The sequence below is a fragment of the Mobula hypostoma genome, chromosome 27, assembly GCF_963921235.1.
Source record: "Mobula hypostoma chromosome 27, sMobHyp1.1, whole genome shotgun sequence".
NCBI classification, from domain to species: domain Eukaryota; kingdom Metazoa; phylum Chordata; class Chondrichthyes; order Myliobatiformes; family Myliobatidae; genus Mobula; species Mobula hypostoma.
In genome coordinates this window covers 19,528,722-19,541,671 of record NC_086123.1, presented here as the reverse complement: position 1 = coordinate 19,541,671, position 12,950 = coordinate 19,528,722, and the positions used below count along the sequence as shown (strand labels likewise).

The following is a 12,950-nucleotide window of genomic DNA, read 5'->3' as shown; positions in this document are numbered from 1 at the left end:
GTAGTTGTTGTTAATAAAAAGGATATTTGAATGAACAACACACACACAAAATGTTGGAGGAACTCAGCAGACCAGGCAGCATCTAATGAAAAGAGTACAGTCGACGTTTTGTGCTGAGACCCATCATCAGGACTGGAGGAAAGATGAGTCGGAGTTAGAAGGTGGGAGGGAGGGGGAGGAAGAAACACAAGGTGATAGGTAAAACCGGGAGGGAGAGGGGTATGAAATAAAGAGCTTAGAAGTTGACTGGTGAAAGAGATACAGGGGGAGGAGCATCAGAGGGAGGTGATGGGCAGGTAAGGAGGTGAGGTGAGAATGGGAATGGGGAATGGTAAAGGGCTGGGGGGGGGTGCTCTACGTTGGATCTCACTGATGTACAGATTCCCCCACCCCCCACCCCACCTTCTTACTTCTGATTCCTCATTTTTTTCTCTCTCCTGTCCTGATGAAGGATTTCGGCCTGAAACATCAACTGTACTCTTTTCCATAGACGCTGCCTGGCCTGCTGAATTCCTCCAGCATTTTGTGTGTGTTGGTTGGATTTCCAGCATCTGCAGATACTCGATTGTTTGTCATTTCAATGAACATCCAGTTTTTGTAAACAAGCAAAATGATAAGAGTGATGTAGTATTGTTATAAAGAGTGTTGATGAAACTCTGCAGCATCAGGTTAAAAAGCAACCGTCCTGAATAGCAATCTCACTAGAACAGGGGTCCCCAACCTTTTTGCACCGCGGACTGGTTTAATATGGACAATATTCTTGCAGACCGGCCGACGGGGGTGTGGTGAGGTGGTGTTAATCACGACCGGAACATAGGTGATAAGTCACTTATAAGTGGCTAATACACTCAATTTTGTTTCTAAAGGGGTTTATCTAACGAATTTAATATTAAAAACACAGCACATATTTTCCTCGCATGAATATAGTGATGTCGCCTCTGATCTGGGCAGATAATTACGTGCTGAGCGGCACCTAATTAATTAGCTTGTTTATTTCGGTGTTTTTCTTAAAGGTGTGCCAGGTGCGTTCCGGCCACCGCTGCATTCTTCGCAGCCCGGAGGTTGGGGACCACTGAATTATAAGTCACTTATAAGTCAATAGCATCATAACATTTTAAGTAACGTTTGGATGTTAAACACAGCGCATATTTTCCCTGTATGAACATATAAAATCATTGCAACACACCAGTATCGCTGAATCAGTGGGAGCCCTGGGCTTATTTTCCTGCAACAACATGGTCCTATTGAGGGGTGTTGGGAGACAGCGATACTCGAAGTGGGTTCCTTATGTCCAGTCTATTCCGCAATTTAGTTTTCATTGAATTCATTGCAGAAGACTTCGCTTCACAGCGATACGATGTCGGAAATGGAAGCAACGTTTTCCGTGCTTGTGTGGCTATCTCAGGATATTCAGCCTTGACTTTGATCCAGAATACTGGCAGAGATGTTATGTCAAACATAGTTTTCAGCCCGCCGTCATTTGCAAGCTGGAGGAGTTGATCTTTTTCCCATGCTGACATGGAAGATTCACCGGAAACATTCATAAATGGGTCGCGGACCCATTCGTTTGCACGTCTTGGGTCACTGATGACCTCGCGTGCGTTAAAGTTCAACAGTGGGCGTGACAGGGAATGAGGAAAGGTGCAGCTGACTCATATCGTTTCATATTGCCAAATCATGTCATTTCCTCGTGGTGGTTGGGGACCGCTGCACTAGAAGTACAAACATGAGTGTTGGTAAATTTAGCTTAATAGCAATATGCGGGTTCAGTCTGGCTGCTGTCTGTAGGGAGGTTCTGCATTCTCCCCGTTAGTGCACTGATTTCATCCGGGTGCTCTGGTTTCCTTAAACGTTCCAGAGATGTAAGGATGAGGAGGTTAATTTGTCACATTGGTGTAATTGGGCGGCGAGGGCTTGTTGGGCCAGAAGGGTTTGCTAACGTGTTGTAATTCTAAATAAAAAATAAATAAGCTCTAAAAGGTTTCGGACTTAAATGTATCCTATCCAGCAAAATGAGGGCAAAATTATTGTTTATTGTATGTTATGTAATTTGAGATTCTGCCTAAAATGTCCTCCCATATCGATTTACTATGTAATCTAGCAGAGCTTTTGGAGTAATTAATTTTGACTTTATTTACTTTAGTTTAAAATTGGAAAACCTATCAAAATACCTGAAGCATTGCCAAATGAAACTTGTACTTTAGGGTGGGATGCTTTATTCCCTTGTTCCACTGGTGTCCTATCATTTCTATTGATCAAATTGCATGGAAATTTTAGAGAATCAATTGTTACCCAAACAAATATTCCCTACTCCAAGTTGGAATAGGCCCCTTGAGCTGGTTTAGCCATTCACCATGATCGTGGCTAATCCTCTTTGTCTTGCTCTATCTGGTGATACTTTTTATATTTAGAGTTTCTCAACTTTTAGCTTGCTGGCTGATGAAGTTCAATAGCTGATTATAATTGTTCTTGCATTTATATTTCGTAGCTTGTTGATTCTCCTTTGTGTATTACTGATCTGGAGGTCTGGAAAATCCATATTGGCATTACTCACACATCAAAGATAAATCAAAATCTCAAAATCTGTTTGCAGCAGCTCCCCTGATATCTGCAAACAACAGGAATTCTGCAGATGCTGGAAATTCAAGCAACATACATCAAAGTTGCTGGTGAACGCAGCAGGCCAAGCAGCATCTGTAGGAAGAGGCGCAGTCGACGTTTCAGGCCGAGACCCTTCGTCAGGACTAACTACTTCATTGCTTTTTCACCTTTCAATGAGATGGGTGGGCTTGGTGCAGTGATATCAGCTTCTCAACATCAGGCTGAATGTCAATCAGGAGTCTCAGATCTCTACGTACAGTAGTTTGCAGTTTATTTAGTTGCTTTGAAAGTAGTTGGGTGACTGCACTGAAATCATGCTCTACTAAATATGATGTTGGGAAGGCAAAGAACATTTTGGACCTTTTTCAACAGTGCAGGACAGCGTTCGTAGATTTCTTTCTGCAACCAAAAGTCGTGGTATAATCTTTTGAACTTCACCTTCAGCTCAGTCATGTTTTAGTCAGATCAGTTCTTCCTCCATCCTTCCTGTTAATTCCTCATTACAAGTGTACAGGAATGGATTTAATCTCCAATTTGGAACTTGGATCAAGAGATGATCCTGAAATCTGTCGACATATCTTTATGAAGTTCACCCAGTTGAGCACAGAGTACTTGAAGATCATCATCTGGTACCCTTTCTGTTTCTTTTCCCACTCATAGTGGCTTGGAAATTGGAAAAAGGTCATGATGACCACTGTTGCACACAACTAGGATTAACTTGGACAGAAATTTCTAGATGACTGATTTGACTTTGATATCATTCACATAATTTCCTTGCAAATGAAGATTGCTTTTATTGAGCTTTGCGAATATTTCTGACAAATAAGCAACGTCATGCCTGATATTCTTGAGTTGATTACTAAATGGAGAATTCGAATCTGGTAAGGAAACACCAATGTCCTTAAACAGAAAGTCCTACAAAAAGTAATAGATACAGCCCAGTCCATCATGGATAATACCCCTCTACCATTGAGCACATCTACGGGGAGTGCTGTCGTAGGAAAGCAACATCCATCAGCATGGACCTCCACCAACCAGGCCATGCTGTCATCTTGCTGCTACCATTGGGAAGAAGGTACAGGAGCCTCAGGACCATACCACCAGGTCAGGAACAGTTAATGCACCTCAAGCATCAGGCTCTTGGACCAGAAGGGATAACTTAACTTCACACCTTGCCCATCACTGAACTGTTCCCACCACCTGTAACTCACTGTCAAGGACTCCTCATCTCACGTTCCTTATTTGTTGCTTGCTTAATATTAATTTGTTTTGTATTTGTACAATTTGTTGTCTTTTGCTCATTGGTTATTTGTCCATACTGTTGGGTGTAACCTTTCATTGATTCTATTATGTTTCTTGGATTTTCTGATATGCTGCAAGAAAGCAAATCTCAGGATTGTATATGGTGACATATGTGTAGTTGGATAAATAAACTTTGAATACTTAGTTTTTTTGTGACAAGATGTTATCTGTGATATACATAATTAATGGTATGTATGTAAGGGACATCTTTTTTCAAGAAAGTAATAACCCCATGGGGGGGGGGTCCATCATTGGTGTTGCCCCTGCTGTTGTATAAGCAAGAATGTTGGTAAGCAGAATGTTCTGCTCCTTGAAAGATTGTTCAACAACCTGAAATATTGACTCCCACTTCATATCTTTTTTGCAGTCCCCTTGCAAATAACAGACTTGACCCTTGCTTTCATCTTTATGAAGCGAACATAACCAAAAAGCAAAGATTCATTGCCTGGCAAAGTTGATTCATCCAACTGCAGAGCACATTCTGTTGTCCCATGTATGTTGCACAATCTGTCTTCCACATTCTCAGACATTTCATCTATTCGTCTTTGAACAGAGTTGTCGCTGAGTGGAATCATTTTAATTATTTGGCTGGTGACTTATGCAAATCCATACTCAGAACCTCCCTTACTGCTGGCAGAATCAGTTCTTCTCCAATTGTATGACACTTTCTAGACTTAGCAAAGAGCAATGAAATGTGATATAAAGCATGTGCATAAACCACCACTGTTTTGTTGTGAAGTACTGTCAAACAAGTTTTGATGTATTTTCCGTTTCTGAAAGTTTTCACAAAATGCCTGGAAATAAGCCAAGTTCTTGTTTGCTTTGTCAGAGTATATTCTCTTCAAATGTTCAAAGAGCCTGGATGGTTTAATTGCCTCATTTGGGAAAAAAAGTCTTTTTCACACTACAGACACATAGGCGACTCCTGGTTGCTTGATGCTAGCATAAATCCTTATTTCAAATGCTGCACACTGTAGTGTCTACAATACTTTTTTATTTGGTCTGCTTCTGACATTCTTCATTAATGACCACAGCCAATCACCTATTGTTTAGGTTCAACCTCATGCGCTGCGATCAATAAAGGGGAAAGTTATGATGTCATCATAGCTCAGGCAAAAACCTGACTCTGCCTGAAGATATTTAAAGTGGGGCAGCGATATCTCAATTGGGCCGTGGTCTAGGCAGATTCAGTCAGGTCCATTCTAAATGGCAGATTCTGAATTTTACCCCATTGAATGTCATAACCTAATTCACAGGAATTGCATCACTGTGTGAATAGATCATGGGAATTGTACTAGCTAATTGTATTACAGTGGTGAACGGCAATAATATGCGGGCTGGAGCCAGAAATGGTACAGTTTTTTACAGTCCAGGTTTCTCATGATATGTCAAATAGCAAAGTGTCACAGTACTTTTCAACAATTATAACACGCTCCGAGCAAAATCCAAGAGAATGCTGGGTCAGCAAGAGATAAGGTGATCATTGTAATCAATTATGAGGTGCTGAGGATCAAATGCTTATGATAAGTATTTTATTTCTTAAATTAGACCTGTAATCCCTCAGGCCCCCCCCCCGTCCCCTTTATCTTTATCATTCCCTCAGAAACTCCCACCACTCCGGGGGGGGGGTGGTGGGAGGGTGGGAGAAGGGGGTTGATATTGCCCACTTTAGTAACCATTGTTCTAGGGCATTAGAATAATGCAGAAGAAAACAAGGACACGGACATTTACTATCTGTAACTACAAAACATTAAACTAATTCAAAAGAAGACACGGGAGTCCGAAATTACTTCGTTCTTTATTTTAAGTGAGGTGCACACACATCACTTGGTAGTGTGATGACAAATTTATTTATACAGTTAACCTGTAATGAATTATTTAAATGAACAAGAATGCTTAATCAAAAAAATATATATCTACACAAGATTATTCAAATATTACTGAAATATTAAATGCACAACACTAGCTAATAAAAAAAGTCCTTAGTCATTGGTTTTTCAACAGTCTGTTGTAGTGGGAGCCAAGATTATGACGGGCTACAAGGTGTTATCTTTATGCTTCTTTCTTCTCCAAATTTGTTGTTCCCTTTAACATTGATGCAGCTTTCCCTGGCAAGTTTTGTCATTCTGAATGCTGCCAAGTTCCTAGAAGTGTTCAGAAGGAAGGATAACTCTTCTTTATTAAGTAATCTGCAATAAATATTACAAAATATAAGTCAAAGAAATAACAAGGAATAAAATGACGATTGCAGAGTTTGTAAAATAAATTATATTTTCAGGAATCAATAAGTAATACTATGATAAAAATATAAGTTTTCATTTCTAAGCTCTCAGATCTTTTCAAGTTAAAGGATACAATCACTGTGCGTATCAAAGAAAAAATGATTTAAAAAGATATATATATTTACGTGTATTTTCCTTGTTAAATAGTTTCTCTAAAAGGGTTTTTAAATTTGTTTTTGTTTCTATCTTGTTTTGACAGGCTCACCAGTCATCGGGGGAGGACATGGAGATATCAGATGATGAAACGAATGCGAGTCCAATAACCAGTGCAGAATGTTCAGAAACTATAGTGGTCAGCTCTTCGGCTTCGGCGATACCTATACCACCACCTGGATTCCATCCGCTACCCCCACCTCCACAAGCAGGATTTCCATTGCCACCACCTCTTCCTCCCCCTCCCCCGCCTCCAACGCATCCCACTGTTTCTGTTCCACCCCCTCCACTTCCAGCTCGGCCAGACCTGTGCCCTCCTGGAGTGCCCCCTCCTCCCCCACCCCCACCCCCACCACCTCCACCTCCTCCACCACCTCCCCCTCCCCTGCTTCCTCACCTGCATCCTTTCCCTCCCAACATGTATCCGATGATGTCCATGGACCTGATGAACTGCATAGGCAACCAGTGGGGAAGCATGCAAATGTCTTTTCAGATGCAGACTCAGATGTTGAGCCGTATGATGCAAGGCCAAGGGCCGTCCCCTTACCCGCCTTTCATGGCTGGCGGTATGACTCTGCAGTTTGGCAACGTGCAACCATACCGTCCATATCTGATCAACTCAAGTCTTGCTCATGGTCTGCCGTGGACTCCATTGCCAAAGTTTGATCCCACAGTCCCACCTCCTGGATATGAAATCAAGAAAGAAGATCCTCACAAAGCCACCATTGATGGAGTCTTGCTGGTGGTCATGAAGGAACTTAAGAACATAATGAAGCGAGATTTGAACCGCAAAATGGTTGAGATGGTGGCTTTTAGGACTTTTGATGAATGGTGGGAGAGGAAAGAACGCAAAGCAAAGGTAAATGTTTACTTACATGTGCCTTTTGGTATTAAAACTTACTGCATTTTGTGGCAATGTTGAGTATTTTTATTGCCTTTTATTTTAATTCTGGTTCTGATCAATTGCCCTCCTTTATTTGCTTAAAGCTTTGGTACTGGTAAACTATTTAAAGTGAATGTTTTAGAGAATACACAATGATACTGCAGGATTGCTCCCTTGTTGATCTTCAGAGGATACATTTAATATGGGAATTTTAGACACAGAGTTATTGCTTCATGTGCTGTGATCTTTGCAGATAATTGTCCAATAAACCATTCTTACAATGGTTGGATACCGCTATTGAAAATGTCAGTGCAGTGACTTGCTCATATCAATCAGTAAATATATTAGAGGCTAGACTTTCTGATTGGTGTTATCATAATTATGTAATAATTAATTTCTTGTTCTATATCATTTGATATTTTATAATTGCAGAGCTATTTCTTAGCACTGACTGTGATCATTCAGTCAGCAATTGTGTAGTATTGCTGCAGTAGTTTGGACTAGGAAATTACTTCACAGTACAACTCTGCAGCAGGCTAGTCTGTCATCAGCACAGACCAATGGAGAGAGGAAATCAAAAATATAGCCAGAATGGAAGGAACAAATTGCTGGGCAGGATATGTATAATTAATTAAATAGCTGTGTCATTTTAGGATTGTTACATTGTTCTTGAATATGTCGGTTGTTTGTAAGGGCATCTGGCAAGACCCTCCCCCCCCCCCGGTTTATTTTAATATTGTTTTATTAGTTGAATTTGATTGTTTCCATGCGTCCTGCTTGACAGCCAATATGCTACTGCTGTGAAATGCATGTTAATATCAGGCTACTGTGTGAGGTATTTATCAGTCAGAGAAATTAAGATGTGAGGAACTGAAATGAACCAAACTGCGAGCTACAAGTAAGTTGAGCTAGATTCCAATTGGCCAAAACCAATGGATTGCGGTCAGCTTTGAGTTTAAAATCCCTCTAAGTATTAAAATAAAGGTTCATTAGAAAGATTGTAGTGATAATTAATTGTAATGATAAGTAATGTACAATACTGCACATTAAAGAGCTTACACGCAGGTATCTTTCACTCCTTCGAAGTGCTTCGGAAACAGATATACTGAGGGATTACCTAAAAGAATAATGAGATGTCGATGTATTAAAGCAAATGGAAATGTTTCCTTGCTGTTCTCTTGGCAGCTGTTTTCTCGCATTGACTTCAGTGAGGCCACAACACATGGCACCTGCTCAGCAGACAGATTTCTCGGTCGTGAGCTGAGATAGCAGTGAAGGTCTGTGCTGCCCCACTGGACTCCACGGAGAGTCCACGTGCAGATTGTGGGGGCAGGCAGGCGCGCGGTCGCTTGCATGCAGTTCAAAGTAAATATACAACTCTGAGATTCGGTTTCTTGCAGGCATACTCAGAAAATCCAAGAAACAGAATAGAATCAATGGAAGACTGCACCCAACAGGTTGGACAAACAACCAGTGTGCAAAAGTTGACAAACTGTGCAAGTACAAAAAGAAAAAAAAATAATACTAAATAAATAAGCACTAAGTATCTGGAACGTGAGATGAAGAGTCCTTGAAAGTGAGTCCCTGAGTGATGGGGCGAGTGAAGTTGAGTGAAGCTATTCACACTGGTTCAAGGCCTGATGGTTGAGGGGTAATAATTATTCCTGAACCTGGTGGTGTAGATCCTGAGGCTCCTGTGCCACCTTCCTAATGGCGGCAGTAAGAAGAGACCATGGCCAGGGTGGTGGGGCTCCTAGATGATGGATGCTGCTTTCCTGCGACAGCGCTCCATGTAGATGTCCTCAATAGTGGGGAGGGTTTTACCCATGATGGACCAGTCCATATCCACTACTATTTGTAGGATTTTCCATTAAAGGGCATTGGCATTTCCATATCAGGGAGTGATGCAATCAGTCAATATACTCCCCACGATAAAGTATGTCAACGTTTTAGGTGATGGAAGATGGAAAGTATAAAGCAAGATGCTGTTTCAAATTTGAGCCAGTGTAGTGTATAAATTTGGGACTTCTATGAAGAAAGAGGTCAAATTTAACAGGTTGACACTCCAGAGGAAAGATCTGACTCCAAGTAAGTGTAAGGCCTAATACACCCAGTGGCTACTTTATTAGGTACATCAGTGCACCTGCCCATTAATGCAAATATTCAATCAGCCAATCATGTGAAATAACTCAATGCATAAAAACATGCAGGCATTGTCGAGAGGTTCATTTGTAGTTCAGGCCAAACACTGGAGTGGGGAAGAGACGTGATCCAAGTGACTTTGATCATGGAATGATTGTTGGCGGCAGACAGGGTGACTTGAATAACTCAGAAACGACAGATCTCCTGGGAGTTTCATGCATACCAGCCTCTAGAGCAGGGTTTCTCAACTGGGGTTCCGCAAGAGGTTGCTAGAGATCATTATTCAAAAATATAAACTGGGGTTCTGCGAGAGATTGTGATTTTAAAAAAAAACATCATTTTAGCACTGGCAATGGTGAACAGAGATGGAGCAGCCTTGTTAACAATCTCATTAGAGGTCTCAGGCCAGTATGACTGTGCACAATAGGACCGTGTTTATTTGGCTGACTCCATTCTCAGTTTTTGACGAGGGATAGGGGAGGCCATTGATGATTGGTGAGCGTTGTATTGCAGGGGAGGGAGGATGGTCGTCTGATAATTGATGAGCGCTGTATTGCGTGGAGGGGAGGACAGTAGGCTGATGAGTGTGAATTGCACTTTCCAAGCATTGAGTGGACTTGCCCAACTTGGCTGTGACCATCTTCAGAGTCATTTCACTGCTCTAGACCAACGACAGATGTAAAAATAATCCATCTTCACAATGAAAGCTACTAATCAATGGGTTTTACCAAGTTGTCCCATTCCATTGTGCCTAGTCTATGGCAAACAACAAGCACAGGTTTCACATGCTAGGCCTATATTTGAGCCTGATCATGTTACTTAGTAAGAAAAAGTTTTTTCAAAGTCATGTACAGAATTTTGTCTTAGGCTATGTTTTTATTCATATTGCTTTGGCTTTTGGTTTTTGATAACTATTATTCAACATTGTCAATAAATCTTCAAGTTGCAAATAGCTTTAATTAAAATCAATTTACAACCTTAATTTAAATTAAATCTACTCAGCCTACCTTTAGCAAAGTTAAATCCCAGTTTGGCTTAAGCCAGTTATTTAACAGAAATTTGTTAAGTTTGCCTTATGAGTTTTTAAAATTAATGGAAGAGAAAGAAAGCGATTACTTTCAAGACAAGTAAGCTGAGCTTAACTACCTGTTTTTTCAAGAAAGGTTGGCTAAAAATTCATTCTCTACTCAAAAGAGCAATGACAATTATTTTTGGATGATTATATCTACAATTAACTGAAGACACTAACGCACTGTGAGCTGTAGATATAATAATTCTTATGTAGGGGTACCCTGAGATGTAAAATTTATTTCAAGGGTTTCTCCGGGGCAAAAGGGTTGAGAAAGGCTACTCTAGAACGCAAAAAGCTGTAGATATCCAGTGAGCAGCAGTTCTGTGTGTGAAAACACCTTACTAATGAGAGAGGTCAGAGGATAATATCCAGATGGATTCAAGCTGACAGGAAGGCAATAGTAACTCAAGTAACCATGCATCATAGCAGTGGTGGGCAGAAGAGTATCTCTGAATGTGTAGCATGTCAAACTTTGAAGTGGATAGGTTAAGGCGGCAGAAGACCTTCACTAGTGGCTGCTGTATTAGGTACAGGACGTACCTAATACAGTAGCCACTGAGTGTAGAACGTACACTGAATGATGATGGAAGATGTTTCATATCCCTCGCCTTGTTCTGAAGTCCCTGATCAACAGAAATTGCTTCTCCTTACCTATCTTAGTGAATTTCTTTATTTTAAACTCCATTCGAATCTTCCACCTATACTTAGGATAATCTTATCAATATTTTATTCAGTCCTTTTTTTGCTTGCAGATGTATCACCATATGTTGAACTATGTGCCTCATACCTACCTTCTCAAGGACTGTTAGGGATGAAAGGTTTCCCATAAGTGAATTAAAAACATAGTGCCTTGCTGTTTTCCCATTTTAGCATGAGATGATGGAGTCCATCCAGGTGTGATTTTGTTCTCCCTCTGTTTTCATACTTTATCTCCGGTTATCTTACATATCTTTGACTTTTCATTTTATCATGTCTGCCTTTTTCACACCATTCAATAACTAGAACAAAATAACAAATCAATATTTTTCTTATTTCACTATTGTGAGCATCGTTTTGTGGCTGTGCCTCAAACCTGATGTGTGTGGGATCCAACATGTTTTTATCTTCGAATATAATTTTAATTCTGTAGTGTTTCTTTACTTATCTAATTGTGCTTTTAACTTTAAAATATTTTATTATTCCATAGTGCGTTCCTCCCTTATCCATTCTGGGTTCCTTTTCTCTGTTTATCCAAGGTGTTTATTCTTCATTGATTATCTTGGTTTACAACTGAGCATATTTCTCTTGAAATCTAATGACAATCTTTTGTTTACTTGCTACTGCAGTTCTACCTTTATACTTAATCTATTTCTTAGTTACTTGTCATCTTTCAAAATGAGTTTTTTTAATTCTGTTGTTATCTTTGCTTTATTTGTGCTTTTTTTCAATCCCATGTTATGATCTCTGCTGCCAAAGTATTCTGTTATGCTTAGCTGTTGTGCTGTTTCCCAGAGCCAGCAGTGATTTCTCGTGAGTTTGACATCTTTCATCTGTCTAAGAAAGGGCTTGCCCGTCATATAAGATGTCCAACACAAGTGGAAACATGTTCTTTCTCATTAGTGGTGTGATTGTGATTAACTCACTGCAGGAACTGGTGGATATGAGAAACTTTATTCATCACAATAAGTTTGTTTTTATTTCAAACGCAAGTTTTATTCATAATGTTAAGAAGTACAAAAAAGAGAAACAATGCAAATCATGGTCAATACCTTTAGTAGTGCTAAATTGAATTTTTTAGACTATGGCACATCAAGGACAGATATACATGCTGTTGACATCATGAAGGATCCCACCTTTCTTCCTCAGGGACAGTTTGTCCCAGTCCCATCAGTGAGGAGGCTATATAGCACCCACACCAGGAGCACCAGATTCAAATGCAAGCAGTAGGCAGTAAGGCTGATCAACACCTCCACCTGCTAACCTACCTCTCCATGCCCCCAGCTATCACTTCTTTATCATTTTCTGCCAGTCAACTTGCGTACAGATACTCCTGTGCTTAGCATCACTCTATGCACCTGCATTCTATCTATGTATATAACTAGCTTATATATTTAAGCATTTTTAAAATTGTCATTTGTTTTTTTTTGTGTGGTGCATCGGATCCGTAGTAACAATTATTTCATTCTCCTTTGCACTTGTGTACTGGTAACGTCATTAAACCATCTTGAACCATTGCCACTCATGTGGCCCCCGGGATGAACCACTATATCAATGTTTAAACGGGCTTGACCACCCGACTCGGCCCCTCCAAGTGCAGTAGCAGAAGGAACCTAGACGGTGGTCTTTCCCCACCGATCCTAAGCTTCAGTGCATCCCTCAGCATGTTTTCCTGCAGAATGGACTGTGCTAGTCAGCAGCATTCCACTACTTACATCTCACTGTGCTGGAAGTCAACAAGCTTTGGGCAGACCAAAGAGCAAACGTTGTCTTGGAGCTCCTCACAGCAGAGTCTCCCAAACTCAAAACCCATCATAGA

The 12,950-nt window shown here is 40.5% G+C and overlaps 1 protein-coding gene across 1 annotated transcript in view; it reads left to right on the top strand.

Annotated features, from left to right (window-relative positions):
- setd1ba (SET domain containing 1B, histone lysine methyltransferase a) overlaps positions 1-12,950 on the top strand; it is a 161,691-nt gene that overhangs the window by 61,056 nt on the left and 87,685 nt on the right. The window contains exon 8 of the mRNA XM_063034613.1: positions 6,385-7,197. Within this exon, the coding sequence (XP_062890683.1) occupies positions 6,385-7,197 (813 nt within the window). The remainder of the gene's footprint in view (positions 1-6,384; positions 7,198-12,950) is intronic.